This window comes from Orbicella franksi, chromosome 14 (genome assembly GCF_964199315.1).
Source record: "Orbicella franksi chromosome 14, jaOrbFran1.1, whole genome shotgun sequence".
Classification (NCBI taxonomy): domain Eukaryota; kingdom Metazoa; phylum Cnidaria; class Anthozoa; order Scleractinia; family Merulinidae; genus Orbicella; species Orbicella franksi.
In genome coordinates, this window is record NC_138158.1 from 20191081 (window position 1) to 20214476 (window position 23396).

Below are 23396 nucleotides of genomic sequence, written 5' to 3' on the forward strand. Positions count from 1 at the left end.
CCAAAATGGCGTATATGGCATTTTGGGCCGATTTTTATTTTTTGCAGGATCAAGCCAATGTTTGGCAGACTGACTTGTTTTGACACGAAAAGCATCGTTGCATAATTGTTTTTGTTGATTTGCGCTTCGTTTTTGAAAAATAACGTATGCAAAAAAACTCAGTTTTCCGAGCGGCATCTTTTACGCAATGATACTTTTCATGTCGAAACAAGTCAGTCTGCCAAAAATTAGCTCAATCCTGCAAAAAATAAAAATCTGCCCAAAATGCTCTACATGTATACGCCCTTTTTGCAAGCCTTCAGTTGTTTTATTGAAAAGGTCTACAAAGTATAGAAAACTAAATTAAACTAAATCTAAAAACACCCCAAAAGATTACACATAATTTTATGCTTACCATATTTGTAGAACATGGTATAATGGCTCATATACCATGATGGCTATGCCAATGAAAAGTCTTGAATTGCATTATTCAATGAAGATCCAGTTTCTAATAATGCTAATATTTCATGACTAGTTCAAGTTTCTGCATGCAATTTGAAACAAAGCGAAATGATTGGATATTAATTATTATTTTTGCAATTTCCTAGGTGACAATTAGGCTAATTAAACCCTAAGGGAGTAGTCAATGTGTAATTAATACAGACCAACATTATTGCTGCAATTGAAGTCAATTCAAGCATTTAGGGTTTTTAAATGAATGTAAGTATTCCAAGTCAAGAATACAGGCATAATTCTTTAGTTTTAATAGTTATGGTGGTTAATTATGAACACTCTTACTAAGAATTCCTTTCCCATGGCAACTCAGTCTTTTCCAGTCTGATTTCAATATTTTAGTGATTTTCAGCTCAAAAAACATTAAACAAGGCCAGGAACTCAACTTAATAAATTTATATGCTTACTGTATCATGGAGATGAGGCACCATTGGCAAATATCAATTGAAAATGGAATGCCAAAGGTGGCCATAAAAGCTAATAATATCAGGGGGTCTGGAACCCAGTATGATGCCATGGTAACAAAACTGTTAAGCTCACATTGTGGAGCACACGTAGTAAAATCTTTCTGCAAAAAATCAGATATTTCTGATGCAAGTAATTAGCTGAGATATCTTTCTTCGTCATGTTTGATCAAATTAAAATTTGGTTGAGTTTATGACATCATCACTTGTTTGCATATTTTAAAAACTTGAATATCTCTGGAATGAAAAGAGAGATTTGAAAATAGTAAAACAGCATTTTTTTTTCTCGTACAGACAGCTTGTTTATGTTTTAAAATGACTTAGGAAAGATGGAAATTTCATCATAATGGCACTTTAAAGGGACACATTGTTGTCATAGGTTTTAGGTTCCACAAAGGTGGGACCATGATCATAACTATCGTTATGATAATTAATTCTACTTAGATCTATATACACTGTACAGTCAAACCTCCTGTAAGCGTTTACCCAAACGTCAAGCCTAGGTAGTCGCTTACAAGAACTTAGACCATATTGGGTCAAACTGTTGCCTCACTAAAGACTGACAGAGTGCAGTGTATGTGTATTTTCTCATTAAATTTTTAACTGTTTTTACTTGTGGAAAGTCAATTTTGAGAAAAAACTCCTGTTTTTCCCATCGAGAATTTCTGTCTCTTGTACAACCCAGGAATGCAATAATATAAATTTATAACACCTTATTATCCAATCTCCACTCAATTATCTGTCAAATGGTAATTGTTTACGAGAGGTTAAAAACAAAAGAAAATTTCAAACTTTTAGCTCTAAAAGTGGTCGCGGTTGCTTACAAGAGATGGTCGTTTACAAGACATCCCACATATAGTGATTTGACTGGGAAACTTTTGGTATTTTGGAAAACTGGTCGCTGAGGAGAGGTGGTCAGTTACAAGAGGTGGTGGCAACTGGAGGTTTGACTGTACATGTATTTATTATCTACAAATGGATTAACCATCACCACAGTTATGAAAGGAAAAAAAAAAAACAGGAAATAAATATCACTAATTCACTATTGGGTTAAAAAAGAGATGACACTGGCCCTTATAAACACGGTAAACAACAGCGTGTTTGATTTCAAATTTTGAGAATGCTGCAAATCATAATGTACCTCTAAGAGTATAGTTGCCACAAAATGAATATTTTATAAATATTTAATTTCTAGTCTTGGATGTCAGTACATGACTCAGAGCTGGCTATAGAGTCATCTATTAGTTATCAATAACATATTTTTGATATTCTTCTTATACATGTAGGGAAAAAATAAATATAGCAACTTTTAACCATTATAATATCCTTCAAAAAGGATGCTTGTACAATTCAGGAGTCTTTATCAATGCTCTCAAGAAGCAGTTGACAGGATTATATCCAATGAAATTAAGCATACTCTGTTGAAAGCTGTTTAAACATATAATTTGCTTTGATCGTCTCCCATCATGTTTCTCAATTCTTTAAAAATATGCAACACAGTCTAAACCTCTGAGATTAGATGACCTTAAGAACAAGGTTATTAGATCAGTAAACTTGGATAGTGCCTCGTCTCCCCTCTGCCTAAAAAGTGATCACAAAGTGAAGGATGCTGCATTACATGTAGTTTGAAGTGGAAACATCCAATCAGTTTGAAGGTCTTAATGTGCATTAATGGAAGTAACATAGTGGTAATACATTGTTTATGGTGACTGCAGCTTTAACTACTCTGTGCCTGTGTCATCAAATGTGACTTTTGTGATGACTTAAACATTACTTATTCTTTTTCAGAAAACATTGCACATGCCTGAGTCATGGCACCGCCAGATGAGGCAGTAGTCAAGAAACCTAAAGGTTCTAGAACTGTTGTTTTGCTCAAGAATGATGACTACAGCAGAAAAAATGGCAAAGTGTATATACCAAATACTATTGAAATGGCACAAATTAAAAAGCCAATCCGGGGACAATATAAGAAGTATGTCCAGTTTTCCAAAAACATGGATGAGGATATGGTGAAGCATCAACTGCAGGAGGCATTTCCTACCTTTGACTTAATGAATGGGAGGTATGGAAATTTTTGATAGGATGTAGTCTCTTGGTTAATTAACTGTTGGGTTAAATACATGTTGGACCCTGAATATTCTCATATAAGTGGTAATAGTCACTGCTGTAGTGCATTCAGTTTTTTTTTTTGGGGGGGGGGGGGGGGGGGGAATTGCAGAAAGAGCTGCTTAATTTAATTTGTACCAATTTTTTTAAAAAATCACTTTATCAGAAAGGTGTAAAAATTATAGTTGTGACTGTGGTAGTTGCATTTGTTCAATTTGCATAGTGTTAGAGAAACTGAGCAGATTTAAGTGAATTTATATTGTAAAACAGTTAGTAGTAACAACAGTTAAAGCCTGGGAGTTAATTTAAGCTCGTGCTTGAATAAATGTTGGTAAAGATCCAAAACTTGCATTCATGTAATAGTGGTAAACAGTCTTCTAAATAGAATTTATTACGTGAGAATTAAGTGTGTATTTGTATTTAATTTTGTAAGATGAAAGTAAAAATAGGTGACTTTTGTTTTCTTGAATTAAGGTTTTCATGTGCAGCTGTCACCCAGGATAGCATCACATTTCAGTTCCATGGCACCCCACGTGTATGGGATGGAAAGACAATTAGAAGATTGATAACAGGCAATTCAGTCCTCTATGTTGTTATGGAGGGTGATCAGGTATGTTTGAAATATTGACATCTGTAGTACTAAAAAATAGAATTATTATTAAAACAGTTAGCTATCTGTCATCATAAAGGTTACCATATACCAATTGTGTGTGAGTCAACGTCGGTCTCAATAATTTTTAAAACTCACAATATTCTCATCTTCTCAGTTTACACAAGAGCTTTATTGTATAAATGGAAACCACAGAGAGCAGAGGAGTCCTATTTGACTGTATTTCCAGTAAAATTCACCGTACAATTGAAGTGTGAATCAATCTGTTGTTGATTCAAATCACTGCAAGTGATCAAACTGTAAGCATGGGATTGTATTACGTGTCTGTTGATATCCTATACGGTCAAATAGGATTCCTCTGCTCCCTGTGTGGAAACTAACCGTTTTTAGCGTTTTGCCTAAATTATTAAACAAATAGAAGATTAAATAAATGGATGAGAAAACCGTGCTAATGTTTTGCCCAAATCACTAAACGAAGACCAGATGTTTGTAAACAGATAAAAAAAAGTGTTTAAACTCTTTACATGATCCCTTTCAAACGGATACTAAAGGGATAGTAAACAGTTTCTACTGTTAAACAGTTAAGCATTGGTGTCTGTTTTTGCTGTGGCTACTGTCCGATTGGATAATTGAATAAAGTTTTCCCTGGTTTTCTGACCAAGTATCCTGGTTCCATACTTCATGCTATTAAATAATTAACACTTGCATACCTGGCAATAATCATTCGCTCTATTCACAACTTTTCTTGGAGCTTCTACACTATTCACAGATTAATAGATTCATAGATTCATAAACATCTCTACGTGTAACAAGTAATGTCATGTTTATTTACATTTCCTTAGTTTCCATTGGCTAGTTATTTGATACTTGATGCATGACATTACATGCAGTTGACACCTATTTATCGCTCCCCAAAGGGCAGAAATTGAAATTCAATGGCTTTTTGCAACACACCTGTATGTCTCTTGTCTCTTGTCTCTTGTCTCTTGTGGCTTTGCTGCTCATGCCCCAGCCCAAACACAAGAGCCTGCTCACAGGCTATATATTGTAATAATTCAGTTGTGTCCCTAAAAAGGCTGAAAATTTTAAGTAGTGTTTTCAGTGCCTGTACTGCCTGTACTACCTCTGTCTGATGTCCAGTTTGAGTTTTGCAATGTTTCCTCTCCTTGTTGTTTTGTCAGGTACCTCAACAGTCGCAACTTTATACAGCCACTGAAGGTTGTGGTAGCTCCACAGGTAAATAACTGTTGATGACTTTACTTGAATCACTCTTTGCAATATGCAGTGTGTAAATCTCCACACAACATAAAAATTTGAACTTATTGGTCCCATCAGGAACACCTACTTTGCATGTACAGTGCAGGTTGGCAAGGGAAAATAATAAGATCAAAAAAATTAATAAAAATTAAATGTTAAACAAAAATCTTGCAAAACTGGGCACAATATTATTGTACAGCTGTCTATGTTTTATTCTGTCATGACTGCAATAATATTAAAGAACGCTGTACAAGTGAAACCTGGGAATTATCACTGTGAGCTAGAAGTTTTTACATCCCTTAATTATTGTTCTGAAGTAACTGGATAAAAAGAACTATGTGGACACTGCCAACCTGTAAGGAATGGATTTTTTTTCAAAACAAATTACGTATGTCTACTGAAACCTGGGATCCACTTGAAACACAAAACTATTGCAAGAAATCAAAGATTGGTGATACAATGAATCATAGTTTGTGTGTGTGTGTGTGTGTGTGTGTTTTTTTTTTTTTTCGTTTCTTAATTTATTACTCCCACTGATAAAACATGGGTTTTCGTCCACAGAAGAGTACATGCCATACATATGTATCCTATCAACTAAGAGCGAGGGCCTTACTGGGAGAATATTGGCCCGAGGTCAGCGAGGTTCATACAAAAAAGACCAAGGGTCGATATTCTCCTAGTATGGTCCTGAGCAAGCTTGGTTAATTAGAGATTTATTACAGACTGTAACTACCCAAAAATCTTCAAGAATGATCTTGCAGGATCGTTTGAGACTGTGTCCAGTTCAATACATAGAGAATATTGGACTGGCAGTGGAGCAGTCTGATTGGTTGATTTTAGTTATTGATCTTTTGAACTAACTTAGTCATGTAATAATACCTGTATAACGTAAAGTTCTGCAGTGTATTTAAAGTTAAACTCATTGTAGAATGGGACAATCAGATCATAAATCCATTATATTTTTACAGATGGTGAACTGATGCTCTTTCATGAACCAGCTGCCTTAAATAGAGATATTGGAGAGGTAATATCATAATGATAATATGATATATATAAATTACTTTATAGAAAGTGCAACATACAGATTTTTATTCACTAGTTGCAAAACTTTGGAAAATGAACGAGTGAGCGCAGCGAACGAGTGAGTTTTTCAAAGTTTTGCAATGAGTGAATAAAAATCTGTACAAAGCACTTTCTATGCTGTAATTTGTTTAGTGTATATATAGCGAGAATTAAACATATCCTTTAAATCAGTTTTATTTTTCCCGATACCCGCCATTAACTAATTAACATGCCAGACAGCAAAACATTCAAGACTGATCTGAATGACCGAGCGTAATAAAAAACAAATCCGCTTTCCAGTCCAGTTAAACAGGCAAACAAAGATCCTGCAAAAGCTTAAATACAATATGGAAGAATTCGTAAATACAAAGTGTGAAATATTTTTGATTGTCCCTAATCACTGCCAGATTCAGTCATGTAATGGTGACACTTTGCGCTGTGCAAAAACAAATTCAGACTCTGTTGACTGACACTGTTTAAATTTGAATGTTCCCCTTGAATGTTCATGGCTTCCTGATGCTAAATTTACTTCCTTGGTTTCTTGAATGTCCATTGATTCTGAAGCTGAAGTGCTAGCGCTCAAGATGTTGGATACATTCTGCTGCTGTTTTTCCAAAAGTGAATTAAAATGGGAAGCTGAAGCCATGTTTTCGAGAAACAAACTTCAAGCGGGCGCTGATTTCAAGACCGCGCTTCTCGGAAGCCACTTGAGTGCTTTGCTTTGATTGGCTAAGTAGCTCTATTCTGGACGGTGATTGGTTATATTTTTCACATGTGAAGAATACTGTACGTGAAGCTGATTCTATAGCATGTTGCACTCAGAATTCACTAATTGGTCTTGGCCTCAAATATATAGAAATACCAAAGTCATTAAAAGCGAAAAATATGCAGCACGAAAAAAGTTTCCTTAAAAGGTCATGCATACCATATATGGTCCAGGCAACCCCATAAGCCTAGGCGCCAGTACCGAGCCGGCGGCCATTTTCACTTTGCAAGTGGATGTTTGACCTTCTCATTTTTCTGTGGAAGTTTTTAGCCATTATGGATGATGAAAATGTGTCTCATCACGGGTCTATGGGCTCGGAAAATGATGACAAGTCGCCTACATCTCCAAGGGGATCGTTTAATGGCGATTCTACGCTGGAAGAGGGCGAACTAACCGGCGCCTCTCAGGATCAGTTGGCCTTGCAAGAAACCCGTCTGTCGTTGAACGGTTTCCCGCCCAGTTCGAACCAACAGCAAACCGGCCGAAAGAGATCCTACGCAGCAAGCCTGCTCAGCGTTGCAGCTCCTAGCTGCCTTTCTGTCAGGGATACGGAACCTTTGAGCAAAATCGCTAAGGTCTCCGAAGGCGGTTCAGCCGATCCCTTTGCCTCAGCCCTATTGGCGGCAAAAGACGAAGCGAAGAAACACGCTTCTAAAGTGACAGTAGTTGATGAAATTCCTCCGCCTTCAGGCTCAACAAATACTCGATATTGTATGTGGAATATCGATAAGGAACTCAAGGAAATCATTGATATTTAGTTCCGATCGTGCATGGAGGACAAGGCTCATAGCGAACTCGTCAAACAATTTCCTAAGCCCGACGTTCCCGCTCTCCATGTTCCAGAGCTTGATAAATGGCTTGTCCTTATTCAAGGTAAGCAGTCTCTAGCTAATCTTCGCTGGGAACAGGATCTCCAAGTGACGGAGAGAAATTATATGGATGCAGCTGGTCCACTTTGCATCCTTCTCCAGCATTTGAAAAGGGACCCACAGGCTGTACAGGTCGGTGAGGCAATCAACCTGGTTCTCAAAAGCCTTCGCTTGCTGGGACATGCTGTGGCTACTGTTAACAAACATAGACGTCAGGATATTGTTAAGTCCACACATATCACCGACATTACTGAGCTCGGTAAGCGCTCTGATTCTATGCAGAAGTTCCTGTTTGGTGAATCTAAAGCCAAGGAACTTAACTTTGTTGGTGAACTGGCTGAAAAAGTCTCTAAAGCCATCCAGCCTCAAAGCAAGAAAAACCAGTTCAAAAAGAAATCTTCTAGAGGCAATAGTTCATCAAACACCCATGGGCAGAATGACCACTCCTCTCACCAAGCCCATTTGCCTTCTGGAAATCAAAGCAGTGAAAGCTTTAATAGGAAGAGGCCTTACAATAACAACCGGCCTTTTTGGAGGGCCCCCTCCCAAGGGAAGCCTTACCTGGGAGGGGTGGACCAAAGGCTTGCGTCCGAACAGAAGTCCAACAAGCAGCCCTCACAAACTCCCAACAGAAACTACATGCAGGGGAAACAAAGGTAAGCCTTCCTCATACTCATTCACTTTCCCCCCTTCCCTTTGTCTACCTCAACTTAGAGAACATCCCGAGGGCAGGGAGGCTAAAGTATTTTCTCCAGAACTGGGAACTCTTAACATCAGACCAGTGGACCCTCAACACTGTGAGGGGTTACAAACTAGAACTTACAGGGGTTCCCAGGCAGTCAAGGCTGCCTTTCCCACATTGTTTGAATGCCAGTCAGCTCGCCCTGGTAGAGGACGAGATTGCCAGTCTCTTAGACAAGAGAGCCATACAGCAAGTTCCCCACCACTGCAACCTCTTTTACAGCAACCTTTTCCTAGTGGAGAAGAAAGGGGGAGGGCAACGCCCAGTGATAAACTTGTCCACACTAAACTCATTTGTGCGCCACCATCATTTCAAGATGGAGGACTTGAAGGTGGTTGCGGACAGTCTTCGTCCTCTCGACTTCATGTGCAAAATAGACCTCAAGGACGCATATTTTGCGGTCCCCATCCACCCGGCACACCAAAAGCTACTTTGCTTTCAGTTCAAAAATGTAACTTACCAGTTCAAATGCCTACCCTTTGGTCTCACTTCAGCACCTCGGGTCTTCACAAAAGTGCTGAAGCCCCTGATAGTTTATGTCAGGAGACTGGGTCTAAGGATATGTATTTACCTAGACGACATGCTAATCCTAAATTCTCAGAGGGATGGAGCTATGAGAGATGTATCACTAATGCTCCACCTGTTGGAAAATCTGGGGTTCATTGTGAATATGGAGAAATCTATTCTATTCCCTTCACAGGAAATGGAATTCTTAGGTGTTCTGGTCAGCTCCATTCACATGAGCTTTTCCCTTCCGGAAAGCAAAGTCCTGAACCTCCGGAACGACTGCAGAAGACTTCTAAATTCCAGGACTGCCTCACAGTCAGATCTAGCACGCTTAATTGGCAAAATGATAGCAGCAAAAGTAGCACTTTTCCAGGCTCCACTCCATTACAGGGCACTTCAACACCAGAAGAGCTCCTTAGACCACCAGGGAGTCCCCCTCCATCAGAAGGTAATTCTAGACATAGAAGCTATGTTAGACCTGGAATGGTGGGTAGCCAACCTGGCCACAACCAACTCCAGACCAGTGAAGCGTCTCCTTCCAGACCTGCTAATCCAGTCGGATGCTTCAGGGTCGGGCTGGGGGGCTGTGTGCAACAGCATCGAGACAAGGGGAACCTGGTCTCTTCTCGAATCCTCACTTCACATAAATTGCTTGGAGCTGCTTGCAGCCACCTACGCAATCAAGGCCTTCACCAAATCCTTGAGCAATGCCCATGTCCTGATACAAATGGACAACACATCGGCTATAGCTTATGTAAACAAAATGGGGGGAGCCAAGCAGGGTGTGTTAGACAAACATGCTCATTCCCTATGGGAGTGGTGCCTCGCGAGGAAGATCACTCTTCGAGCGGAGCACATTCCAGGTCGACTGAATGTCATAGCAGATGCAGAGTCTCGAGCAAAACCAGATGTAGCAGACTGGAAACTCGATTCAGAAGTGTTCAAGGTTCTGAATCACAGTTTCGGTCCCTTTACTGTAGACCTTTTTGCCAACAGGAACAACACACAGTTGGAGAGATTCTACAGTTATCTGCCAGATCCCCTAGCAGAGCAGTACGATGCCCTGGTTCAGCCTTGGAGGGAAGAGAATGCTTATGCCTTCCCCCCTTTCAACTTGATCAGCAAATGTCTGAGGAAGATAAGCCTCGAAGGAGCAACTTTGTTGATCATATGCCCAGTGTGGCCAGCGCAGGCATGGTACCCCCACCTACTACAGTTGCTAACAGACAATCCAGTTTTGCTTCCAGCCCACAACGACCTGCTGTTAGACCCACTGGGGAACAGACACCCAATGATCGTCAACAACTCCCTGCCTCTAGCAGGATGGAGACTCTCAGGGAACACCTCTCTTCAGAGGGCATATCAAAAGAAGCTACAGATATTCTCCTCTCTGCCCAACGTAGATCAACAAATGCTCAGTACAAGTCCTGTTGGGCTAAGTGGTGTGGCTGGAGTCGCCAACGACAGATTGATCCCTTTTGTCCAGCTGTAAGTGATTTAGTTCACTTTCTCACAGAGTTGTTTGAGCAAGGTAAACAATACTCTACAATTAACACGTATAGATCAGCTATAAGCTCTACAGTTCCACCCTTGGATGGATCTCCCTTGGGTCAACACAAAATTGTGTGTAGCTTTATGAGGGGGGTATTCAATAACAGACCACCTAAACCCCGTTACTCTGGCACTTGGGAGGTTTCTCTGGTTACTAATCTTTTTGAGAAGTGGCCAGATAACAGTAACTTAGATATCAAACGCCTCTCAAGGAAGTGTGCAATGTTACTTGCTCTATCAAGTGCCAAGCGGCAATCTGATTTGCATGCCTTAGATTTGACATTCATGCAGTATTTACCAGAGGGCGTAGAGTTCAAGATTCCAGGGTTAACTAAGACCAGAGTTCCGGGAAAAGATATCATCTTCTTTTTCCCAGCTCTTAAAGGCAATGTTCAGTTGTGCCCAGTTGCCTGTCTCAGGGAATACATTAAAAAGACAGAAAATCACCGAAACCAAAGTGGTGATAGTCAGCCCTTGTTTCTAGCCACTCAGAGACCTTATTCTCCCGTTTCTTCAACATCCATAGGTAGATGGCTAAAGCTGACTTTACAGGATGCTGGGATAGACATTAGTGTTTTTAAAGCTCACTCAACAAGAGGCGCCTCTTCCTCTGCAGCAAGACAGAGTGGTGTATCAGTGAAAGATATCCTGACTGCAGCCGATTGGTCAAGAGAGACGACGTTCAATCGCTTTTATTACCGCCCACGCCACTCTGTTTCTTTTGGCACAGCAGTCATTTCTTAGGTCAGTTGCTTTAAACGAGACCAATTAGTGAATTCTGAGTGCAACATGCTATAGAATTGTAGATTGTGCTAGGCTACAATGTAGCTGAAGTACAATCAGAATTCTATTATTGTTGCACGAAGAATTCACTAATTCCCTCCCACCCTCCCTATTTACATGACTACCGTGCCAACATTGTCCTTTTATCTCTTTGCAGATTGGACTCATTTTGTCTACTGGTTCCAAGATCATTGTTGCATTATGTCATTATGAAAGTTTTGTGTTAATAAAGATGCTTAGTTACTAGATTCCTTAGTCTATTATTTTGTTGTGGCAAAGTTCAATGGCCGCCGGCTCGGTACTGGCGCCTAGGCTTATGGGGTTGCCTGGACCATATATGGTATGCATGACCTTTTAAGGAAACTTTTTTCGCGCTGCATATTTTTCGCTTTTAATGACTTTGGTATTTCTATATATTTGAGGCCAAGACCAATTAGTGAATTCTTCGTGCAACAATAATAGAATTCTGATTGTACTTCAGCTACATTGTAGCCTAGCACAATCTACAATTGGATGTATTGGTTTTTCACACGTGAAAATACAGCACATATAGAATTCTATTTGCAAGGTTTATTGCCTAAAATTCTCTCTAAATACTCAATAAAATATGGTAATATGATATAATCTCTTATTTAATTGAGTTTTCTTTGTTGACTCTGTCCCGTCAATTTAAAAGCAATGATGTTTTCTGATGTTGGATGATTTTTCGTATCAACACCTCAACAATTTTTCAATTATAACTATGAAAGAACGGTAACCACCAGCGGATAAGCCACACTTGTAGATAAGCTGCACCCCAAGATTGACAACTCAAATTTCGGAATAACAATATTGAAGTATCTCACTGTTTTTTTTTTTTCCAGACACCTGGTGTTGTTGCCGAGACTGAAATGGAAGTGAATGACAGCCAACAAGGTACATGCAATGATCCCTGTAGAAACAGGCGGTTGTGAGTGCAAGGACTTGCATGGCCAAAAAAGTGGAAAGACCATTAGTCCAAGTGTTAGATAGAGAGTCCCAGACCCATACATTGTGTATTCAAGTCCAGTACATGCACATGTATGTGTTTGAAAAGCACCATTAGTGGCTTTATTCTGCCAGGTTTGTTTCACTTTTTCTGCAGGCTTCCTCAAACTGTTTCTATCTGAGGGCCTTTGAAGAACCAGTTGGTGTTCCTGAATCCTATAGAATCGAAGGGGCGTAGTATTTTTTTTTTTTTTGCTCTTGGCTTCCTTGCTTATTTCACTGGATTTTTTAGCTTTTTGCCAAGTCTGTCATTGTTCATTTAAAAAAGTGAAGTTTGGAAAATGGAGATACATAAGCTTGATCAATTGATGCAACAAATGGACGTCTCTGTACAAATTTATAGCTTTCTTGAAGTAAAGCTACGTCAGTCTCTGAAGAAAAAGTGGACAAAGATATGATATCCGTGATCTCATGATAAGATGCAATGTACTGCACTTGACAGTCCTACTGAATCAACCAGCCAGGCAGCACAATCAATGTGCACAATACATGTTCGCGAAAGATGTCAAAGTTTTTCCGTTGAAAGCCAATACTTGGAGACTTTGAAACATATCTTGCAATAGAAATTAGCCGATACAAGGTGTAAGCACGTGGCAAATTTTAAAAAGAGGTATCAAATGCTGTGAAGTGACATGTAGATAACAGTGGTAACCATGCAGATTCCCATGAGTATTTCATAGGTGGACCGCAAGGACATTACCTGTCCACAGACTAGACTCAAATGGCAGCTTCATGCTCCGGTTTTGGATCACTGTGTTTGCTGTTTTTTGAAAGGTCTTTCAATGTTTCCTAAACAGAACAATTTCCCCAGACTCGATCATATGTATTTTGATCTTGTTGTGTTCCAGATGTCGGATTATGCATGAATGTCAAACTTCTGATGTCACTTTTTGATTGACGGGTTACTAACCAATCAAATTGTACTATTGCTCCCTGTTCCTGGGTGAACGGAGTTCGGTAAAATCTTTAGGATTGACTGCAGGCTATTCCTTTTCTCCTCACCCCCTCCCCACTATATGTAAACAATTAGTGTACAGCCAAGACCTTAAATAGTTTTCTTTTTCAAGTGTATTATTAACAGATAATCACATGATTACTCAGATTGTGAAATTTGGAATACATTAAGACACTCGTAAATTTAGAAATAATTTAATATACAAAGTAGCCATTTTTCCAAACATCAATATTAGAAGGTTAACCTTTAGTTTATTGTTGTGACTGATTAATCCAATTGGTTTTTTAAGGAGATGGTGATCAATTGGCTACATGTATGTATGGCATAAACCAGGTGAGATGATATTTTTGAAATACATGCAGTTCTGATTGTGTTAACAATAGTCAAAACCTTTTAATTTTTGCCAGTTAGCTTGGTAGTAATCACATTACTGCCCACTGGGGAAGAAAGGCTGACACTGACTGACTTTGCTTCAAGCTTATAACACAACTATTTTAATTGACATTGTCAGTTGAAAATATAAAGGCTGCGCGACAAGACCTACTACAATTAGTAGTTGAGTAAGGCGTGATGAAAACTTGGTCACCAGGTTTTATCAAGAAAATTGTGTTGTTGTCATTACACCCAGCCTGCAAGATATACAGTTATGTACGCTCAAGAGAAGAAGTACAAAGTGATCAGTGATGAAGGCGTATAGGTGTAGCAAAAATTTCTTTGATAATATGAGGTTCATAAAATGGGCGCCAGTTGGTTGTCATGGGCAACTGGCTCCGTTTCCAGTGGCAACGTTTTGGCCTTTGACATCATTGGCAGCAAAGTGCCCAAAATTTTCAGCAGAGCAACAGATGATGCATGGCTGTTGACGTTGTTACCAAACTTCCGTTGTGCCTTACTCAACTGATAATCGTAGTAATTGTGGTCTGGGTATTCATGCACTGGAATTTTGCTTAGCTGAGTGGAAGAAATCTACATGTACAAGTTTGAATTTTTCCATGTTATCAGTTTTTTGCATGGTACTAGTAAAATCTGTGATTTTTCAAATAATATTAACTTCAACACATCGCAAATAACACTTGATGAGAGCTGGAACTCTGCTTCAAACCATAAAACAGATCCCTGGTTAAAAATCTAAATTTTGCTCCCTGTTTTGGCAATTTACACAGTTAAACATCATCAATAGCACAATACAAAGTTGAACTTTTTCACAAGTGATTAATTACAACAGGTTTACTTCTACACATCTGGTTTTCAGAGCGGTAAGCTAATGATAAAATTGTGAAAACTGACTTGGTTCTCTATCATGGCGGGCACCTTTGACCTACTTACTTCTTTGTTTCTGTAATTTTCCAAATGACTTCTGTTAGTATCAGTTGAGACTTAACAGGAGTGTTTTGTTGGATATTATGCATTGATATATTAAGGTAACAGTATTTTGGGTATAGTTTTGAAGAAACCAGAGTATTGTTTTTTAGTCGCAGGCCTGACCAATATTGCAAACAAACTTCTAATATGTAATTGACATGTTAATACTGAATTCGAAGTGGAACATCAAATTAGACAGCAACAGGCTTGAAATATGTTAAGGTCTGCCCCTCTCTTTGGTGACTTCATTCTTTATATGATGTTCTGGGGCCATGTGATTCAAGATTTTCTTGACCCTGGTGGCGGAATAAGGAACACATCTTGGCCATCGACCAAAGGCAACTGTTCTAGTGTATCCTGTTGTAAATATTTTAAACCTCCTATCTCAAAACATCTCTAAAGTTCTCTCACATGCCACATTCATCAATTCTACATCGATCTGATGAGATAATTTATGCCCGAAAGTTTTAGGTTTATTTTTATAGACAAATTTGGTTGAGGTAATAGACAGTCATTGACAGTACTCTTGGGTTGGTCTCAGGTCACCTTTGGAAATCCTCAGGAGACTGAGTGTGGGGATCCTCTGTAATAAAACCAGACTTCCCATGTCTTTAGATTAACAGTAATTGTCGGTCCTATGATGTTACCAGTGACCAAATAAAAGTAGCTGAAGGCTTTCAAGTTGGTGACATGGACATGTACAAACAATTGACATTGTTATAATCACACTTTGCTAAATTGTTTATGACATAAATTTATGCTTTGTATTGCAGGTGACCTCAGAAAATATCCATACCCTACCATTCAGGCAGCATGAACATTTTAAACCCCCCCCCCCCCCTTGCCTCTACCCTCCATGCCCTCTGACTTTGAAAATTGTTACCCCCACCCCCACCCCCCACCGTTCTTCAGCCATCTGGAATCCTAGTTTGACTCCCTACAACTTCCAACAAAAGAGATTTTATGCTTTTACATCTTCCCAGAAGTTTACCTTGACTGTCTACCTTGCTTGAAATTGTCAGCAGTGTCATCAGTGCATTTGTGCTTTCACACCCTTGTTTGTCATCTCTAGAACCCCCTCCCCCCAATGCCCTTGGAATTGCAATCCTAAGTACCCCCATGCCTTTGGATTTCCAGTTCAAAGAACCCCCCTTGCCCTTGGAATTCCAAAAAGCCACCCGTGGTATTAAGGTATGGATATTTTCTGGAATCGCCTACTACCTTTAGAATTGTGTTTACATTAAGTGGCAATGCAGCATTATGGCAGGTTTGACTGTCACAATTTTTGAAAACTTTCATGTATTTTTTGAAACCTGTTTCATGATAGATGGGGTCTGACACTTCAGAAGACGTTTTCTCTTCTACCGACAATGCCACAACCAGTGGAATGGTATCGGGTAGTGATCTCGAATGTTCAGGTTGGTGTATGGTATATATTTATATATATACACACTGTATGACCTTAAACTTTGCACATACATGTACATGTATGTTGTCTATGAACAAGCTCCTTGTTGGAGTATTGTGTTTTTGCCCTAGCCGGCCTACATGCCTGTTCAAAAGCCAAAACTAACATAATGTAGTAGCCAAAATGTTATGTACATGTATAGGCTTGATTTGGCTGCTGACCTTTGCTTAGTTTTTGCATGGATCAGAAGTATTGTAAATTTGGCATGTTTTATTGCAAAAAGAGAAAATTGACGGTAGTTTAATGTTATGACTAGCAGCGACAATTTTTCATAACAATCCAAGAGGGAAAGGTGCAATGAGGTTAACCCCATGTTAAGCACCAATATATCTGATACAAGTGATGAGATAGATAAAGTAAATGTCTCCCTGTATTTGTGTAATGGAGTAATTTAAGTAGGTTTATATTAGCCAAAAATATATCTGTCTGTATTTGGAAAAACATAGCCACAGAATCTGAATTGTCACTGAAAATCTTGCTACAATTCTGTCCTAGAGCTAGCTTGCCAAGAGGCTTATCGTGGCTCAAATAAAAAGAAATAACTCTCCTGTAATGACTTTTGAGGCCAGGAAGACTAAATTCACCGTCTTTTCATTTAAGAGTGCTTTCAGCATGAAATTGCAGTCTAAATCAGCACTAACTTACACATATCAAAACCTCAGTGGAGAACTGAACTATAGCTTTCTAAAGGCCTGCATCGTCCTAAATGGACTGAGCAAGAGTTTCCTACATCAAGAATCGATTGAACTTCAAACAAACTGGGCCATAATTATGAGTAAGCGAACACTCCGCATGTTGTCAGTACTTCAGTTATCAATCAGAAGCCACACAAGCAAATCTCTTCCGCTCTAGCGAATCACAGACATGTCTGACAGTTAGCTAGGCCGAAAACGCCTAAAACTGATAAAACAAGGAAATTAAATGTTAAGGCCTGTCCAAACGGGAAATGTTTGGCAACCAAAAATCATCAAACATTGTTTGGTGACCAAACTTGCTGATGTTGAAGTGAGTGGCCAAACGGTTAAAACATGTTTGATCAAACACAGATCAAACTCCACAAGCAAAGAACTATGGGCCACAAATTACCCAGCGTACCTCACTCACCGGCGAGATTTCAATATGACGGAATGTGAGACCTCGCAGGTTGCGATTCAAAGGTTCAAATTAAAGAAGAGTGTAGCTGCTATAATCCTTGTTGAAATATTCGAGGAGTATGGAAAAAGGGAAAATAGACGAGGGAAGACCAGGGGCTGGATAAGGAGAAGAGAAGAGACAGGATACTTCAATAATATTGTACAGGAAGCGTGGTACGCATGCGCGCGCCAAACATGTTTGATACGACTGTTCAAACAGCAAAACATCGACCATCAACACGAGAACAAAAGAAATGTGTTAAGTTGTTTGATCAAATGTTTGATGGCCTTCAGATTTTATCAAACACGACCAAACACGATCAAACAGCACCAAACAAGGTGGCCAAACGGTAAAATGTGTGGTCACCAAACAATGTTTGATGGTGTTTGGTCGCCAAACATTTCCTGTTTGGACAGGGCTTTACTTATGATCGATCAGCCTTTGACATGATTTGTTCACACTGTTCGTGGCCATGTTTTGCTCATAAATAGCAATTTCCCGAATGTATTTGAATTTCAATGAGTGGGAAAGTACGATATCAACCCTACTTTTTAGCCACATTAAAGTTCAGGACAAATAATGCCAACAGCATCCAGCTACAAATGTCTAGTCCATTGTACGTCTAAGCCCTAAATTGATGTGGCTAAAGCTCTTTGCTGTCTAAAGCTAGCACAACATTATCGTCACAGTTCAAACGGCCTCCTATTGGAGGACTAAATGACGCCCCTTCTAATACATTTCAGGATTGCTACATGTTCGATAATGCACGACGCTTGCTAGCAAATCGTTCGACTTTCACTTTCATTGGACTTAGTGATGTCCTTGGGCAGACTTCTTTAGCCAGCAGTTATAGAATGCTAATCGGTTGGCTCCTCCTCGGAGTCACAGCGCAAACTGAAATTCAGACAAGTGTAGCTTGGGCTAAACTTAACACCAATTGAAAAGGGGAGGGGGGTAGCGATAAGTAAATGAAAAAATAGATAAATAAATGAAACATGCAGCAAGATCAGAAGTTCTCCACATTTCATGCTAGGTAAGATTAACTAGCTGCTGCCATAGGGAAAGCACGAGAAAAGGTTGATTTCTTCAGTACTGTTTTTCATAAATCCAGACATGTATCTCAACGAAACAAGACTGGATGACCTAGAAAGGCCAAACAAATTTAGCGTGTGTCTTTCTAAAGCATCTGGAGTAAAACTAAAGCATTCCCTGATCATTTTGGACATTCTGTGCTAAGATATGACTGCATTTATGAAAGACTTCACACCAAAATAGCAGGCATGTTTTTGGAAAAACGGTCAGATTAATACTTGTATAAATAGGGTTTTGTTGCAATGTCTACAGTTGAGATGTTTATTTTTCTTTGTTATTTTGCATTGAATGTACATTTAGTTAGTGTGCAGCTTGTTAGCCTATTCAGGGGACACAACAGGCAGGAGTGCAATCTCAGGCTGCAAATGTAACCAAAGGCAAAATTTCACAACTTAATAAATTTTCCAGACATAAGAGGGTGCAAGCTACAATGGTGGACAAAATTCCTTGAGACACTTGTATCATTGCATGAATTATCTGTGCTTTTAAAACGGAGTGTAAAAAAGCACTGTAATCCTTTTCAAGATTCGTTTCTGCCCCCCTCCCCCACCCAATATTATACAATGTTGAAAGTGTGGAGAAATTGCGTGTACACGTGTCCAGCATTGTAGGGAGGGTGGGGGAAGGGGCTGAGCAAGTGTAGTTGAATTCGCACGTGACTGTTTGTTTGGCGCGTGTGAAAAAGCGCCACAAGTGCAAATTTGTCCCAAGACTTTTGTCCATGATTGTAGGTGATCCTCTGGCCTCGCTAAATATTATAGCTGTTTCTGACTTAACAACACAAACACATGGAATCATTGAGTATTTTTTCCAACACAGATAGCATACCTACCAACCCCTAGAATACAAAAACCTGGAGACGGCTAGAAATCTTTGCATTGTAAGAATATAATTTTCGACAATGTCTGAATACTCTCCGACAATCACCCGAAGGCCTTCCGAAAGTTCCCGACGTCTCGAAAATAACGAAATTAATGAAAAAAAAAAAAATTTAACAAGAGCCACAGTAGGTAGTTCCCGGGAGATTTGGTACTCTAACTGGGAGACCGGGAGATTTGATGAAAAACTTGGAGACTCCCGGGAAAACCGGGAGAGTTGACAGGTGTGCAGATAGATGATTACAATTATTAGTTTTGGATCTATGTTTGTTTACTGAACAGTGCACAGGGGCGGGGAGGAGCAAAATGTGTATAGAACGAAGTTTTCCAACTCTTGTGACCAAGGCTGTAGCTAGCTAGCTAGCTAGCTACCACCTACCTACCTACCATGTACCTACCTAGCCACCTACCCAGGGTTCTCCCTTATTTTCAGTACAGCAGGTAAAAGAGCAGTTTAAACCGGTAAAGCAATCATGGGTGAATCGCACCCTTGTTTATTAGGTCTGCTCTGTACATTACATGGAATTCAAATCAATGTAGGTGATGTGCTTTCCAAGACAGTTGTTTCGTTCTCAAGTTGCAAAGCCACTTCATCGCCGATGTTGTCGTTTCCTAATAAAAACATTTTCTTTGAAAAGACCTCCATCTAATATGCATTACGGTTTACTAATTTTGCACCTTTGGCCTTAGATGTCAAATGAAATCAAACAGCATTTTCATTTTTAAGTGTTTTATTCTTTGTCTGAATTCTCTTGCCTTAAAGTCACAGAAAAATAGGCCAAAGCCACATTCGGGGTATCCTCGCTGTGCTTACAGGAAGTGTCACCACAAAATCAGCGGTCGTCTCTCAAAACCAAACGAAATCGCTACATATTCGTTTTCATTCACGTTCTGGAAAGGTTTTATTGTCAACGATTCTCTCAAAATGTCGTCTGAAAATAGACTTTAAACACTTTTGACCTGAATGTGGAGCATTTCGTCACGAAGAGAAAGTTTTCGATCACCACACACGTGAATGTTGGTCGATTTAACACCACCAGTTTTCTAAAGCCGATAGTTAGGTGGGAAGCTCATGGAACTGTAACTGTTTCCATTCGTGACTTCTTGCCATTATGACGGAGAGAAATGAGAACAAAGTTCGTTGTCGCTTCATCGTGAAACTGAACGTAAACGACTACCGATGCACGTGCGAAGAAATGACATCTGCCACGATGGAATTGTGACAGAAAGCCCGCCAAAAATTCACGGATCATGCCTCGAAGTTCGAAAGCCACAGATAGTACTTACCAACCATAGCCTGCGCAGTTTATCTTTTAACTGTTTATTTATTCTTTTACAAGTATAAAATACCGATTACGTCGGTGAAACAACTATGTTTTTTTTCCTTTACCTGTTGAATTTTCAAGAATTCCAAGGGATTTTAGGCGGTAATGAGTGGTGCTACAGGCGGTAAATTTTACCGGTTACCGCCTGAAAAGGAGAACACTGTACCTACCTGCCTGCCTGCCTAGCTACCTGGCAACGTAGCTACGTACGTATGTGTATGTACCTGCCTGCCTGCCTGCCTGCCAACCATTTACATAAGCTACCTTATAGCTACCTGCTTTAAGCTGCCAACCTAAAAACCTGTGTACCTCCCTACTTACAGGCAGTGAAGCTTCTCAGTAACAATAAATTGTTTAACAAGAAATAAAGTATTTACAATAATTGTTAACACTACATTAAAAAGGATATAAAGATCCAATTAGGTACATCTGTCTTGATAAAGATAATATCAATGAAACGGATGATTACCACAAAAACCTGATTAATTAAACCTCCTCATACAATGTATAATATAACCATGTACATGCAGACTATTATGAACTGAACCAGCTGTGTTATTATTTTATTCTCATGGTATTACAGAGAATTTGCCATTGCAATTGCCATTTGAAGATGATGTCAATTATGAAGTCCGAGCCAATCCAAAGGAAAGTCCTTTGCAGGTAGAATATTTTATTCACAGCATACCTTTATGTACTTGCACGTGTGAGTCAAGACCACGTTCTGAAAATGTTTGTTTGACCAAGTCATGAAGGGGTCTATTTTTCAGAAGTGAATTTTCCACTTTTGATGAGTGATAGCTATCGTAGCCTACGTAGCTAGAATGAGTTATAGCTGTTAGTTGGGGAAGAAATAATTCACTCGTCCGTTCAGTCGTTAGGTCGTAAACAATTTTTGGTGGTAATTCCCCTGACCAGGGTATTTCATTAGAGGGCTGATTTTTGTAAACAGAATAGCTGCCACAGCGATAGACTGATCTTTCGTGTTTTCAGTCAAACAAGTGCTTTTAAATTAAAGACTATTTGGTATACCACACAGGTGGTTGTATAATTCGATCCATCAATAGCTTTGACAGCTGCTTTTAACTGAAACTTTGCCAAAAATCATGTGCGAGGGTTTCACACTTAAGAAGTGTTTTTCTTCTGCGAATTGCAGTCTAACTTCCTGTTGCGACCACCCCTTGCAAGCAACCAGTCTTCCAAAATACCAAACTTTTCCAAGTGTATTCACTATACTTGGGACCTCTTGTAAGCAACCACTTCTTGTAAGCCACCAAAATCGATTCTTTTGAGCTGTAAGTTTGAAATATTCTTTGACAGATAAAAGAGTGGAAATTGGATAATAAGGTGTGGAAACATCACATTCCTGGGTTATACAAGAGACCGAAATTTATCATATGCTAATGAGGCAAAATTTTGACCCAATATGGTCTAAGCTCTCAGAAGCGACCACCAAGTCAAACCTTCTGTAAGTGACCACCTACAATCATGGACAAAAGTGTTGACACATTTGAGCAAAACAAACGCTTTCTATCGGCGTCCTTCCGTAATTGAAAAAACATCTTTTTTGTCGATATCCAAACCCCCCTCCCCCTTTTAACGTGGAAAATATTTTTATTTTTCAAGTTGTAGTGGTGGGCCAATTTCACTCCTTCACTCCTTCACTAGGTCACTTCCTGTTAGACATTTGGAACCCCGGCGGGGGAACTCCCATATGAAAAGGTCAGGGATGCTCGTCGGAAGATTAGAATTTAACTCTAAAGGAGACTAATGTGGGCGTTGCTTGAGCTTCATTAGAACCTAAAAGATAGCACTTAAAACTGAATAGGTTCGATTACTAGCCATTGTTCAAGTAAGGATCCCGCGTGCACTTGTTGACCCGACTCGCATACTCGAGAGATCAGCGGAAAACAAAGAGCAATTCTTTATTATTATTTCTTTGAGTGCACCCTAAAGGATACTTTGACAGCTAAGAATGGTGACATTTCGTCATCAGTATCTTAAGTGAGACCAGAATCCTTGATTTGCACACAAGACGACAATTAATCATCCCCTACCTTTTCATATAGGATTCCCCCCCCCCCCCCCCAGGTTTCGAACATCACGCTGTCCAAGGCCATTGCACATTGTCAAGTTAGTTTTTCCTTGAATTTCTTACGCAAGTACTCAATATCTTACTGCAGAAATGATCTACAATGAATAGATGAATAGATATTTGCACGAACGTGTTTATATATAGAAGCTAATTATATAAATAGCTCATTTCCCGAAGGGGTCTGCTTTATACAGGTTTAACCGTACTCGATTGCCGAAAACTGAGGAGATATTGAAAATCACAAAATTGATGAGCTGAATGAATTTTCGAATTATGATTCAAACCGTGATTAAAAGTTTTGGATGATCAACAGACAAGAGAATTGAGAATTTGAACGACACGTTTCGCTAGTATTTATACAGTGTTGTAAATAAATACTTCAAAGATGAATATGGACTTGGCAAAATGATTTGAACAAAATAGCTGATAAATAGAAAAAAAAGATATAACACAAGACTGGGAGTTAGCAGTCACTAATATCGCTTTGGAAAGGGAAGGAAAAAAAAAGAAAAAAAAAAGAAGCTATTACAGCACGAGGTATTCTTATTCATTTTGGTAGCCCATCCAAGCATGAACCCCACGTAACAGGGCTTAACTTTATTGAGCGGACGAGACGCGGTGCTGTCCTTGTGGTATTGTGACTCTACGTTGGATAATTTTTTTTTTATTTCTAAGATCTCTCAAAAAGCAACCAAGAAAGAAAAAATCACTGACGTGGCCTGGGAAAGTAAAGAACGAAAAAAATGGGGAGCAGAAGTAGAAAATCTGGTTTTTATGAGTAGCAACTGTTCCCACGAACTGTCGCACTGTCAGCAATAGCTTGTGTCATGCGAGACTTCTGCTGCTGAGTTC

At 39.4% G+C, this 23396-nt stretch overlaps 3 protein-coding genes and 1 pseudogene across 6 annotated transcripts in view; all 4 read left to right on the top strand.

Moving 5' to 3' along the window:
* The window catches only part of LOC145468895 (uncharacterized), a 25503-nt gene extending 9256 nt beyond the window's left edge, over window positions 1-16247 (top strand). For 3 of the 4 annotated variants that reach the window (XM_081452606.1, XM_081452605.1, XM_081452607.1), the window contains exons 2-8: window positions 2745-3018; window positions 3537-3672; window positions 4854-4908; window positions 5898-5953; window positions 12073-12124; window positions 13480-13523; window positions 15880-16247. In XM_081452606.1, the coding sequence (XP_081308732.1) occupies window positions 2768-3018; window positions 3537-3672; window positions 4854-4908; window positions 5898-5953; window positions 12073-12124; window positions 13480-13523; window positions 15880-16125 (840 nt within the window). In that variant the 5' untranslated portion in view covers window positions 2745-2767 and the 3' untranslated portion in view covers window positions 16126-16247. The other variant, XM_081452608.1, reaches the window with a different exon arrangement.
* LOC145468872 (uncharacterized) overlaps window positions 1-23396 on the top strand; it is a 91897-nt gene that overhangs the window by 48387 nt on the left and 20114 nt on the right. The gene's annotated exons all lie outside the window — the stretch shown is intronic.
* On the top strand, window positions 6969-8780 carry LOC145468892 (uncharacterized; annotated as a pseudogene).
* LOC145468906 (uncharacterized) lies at window positions 10167-11312 on the top strand. Its single transcript, XM_081452619.1, has 2 exons — window positions 10167-10406; window positions 10953-11312. The coding sequence occupies exons 1-2, from the start codon at window positions 10199-10201 to the stop codon at window positions 11168-11170; spliced, it is 426 nt and encodes a 141-aa protein (XP_081308745.1). The 5' UTR covers window positions 10167-10198; the 3' UTR covers window positions 11171-11312.

What these genes read in the sequence shown, in the direction of transcription:
- LOC145468906 (XM_081452619.1), top strand. Translation starts at nt 10,199, where the DNA reads ATGGAGACTCTCAGGGAACACCTCTCTTCAGAGGGCATATCAAAAGAA. An exon ending in CACAGAGTTGTTTGAGCAAG is followed by an intron (nt 10,407 to 10,952) that starts GTAAACAATACT and finishes CAACATCCATAG; the next exon opens with GTAGATGGCTAAAGCTGACT.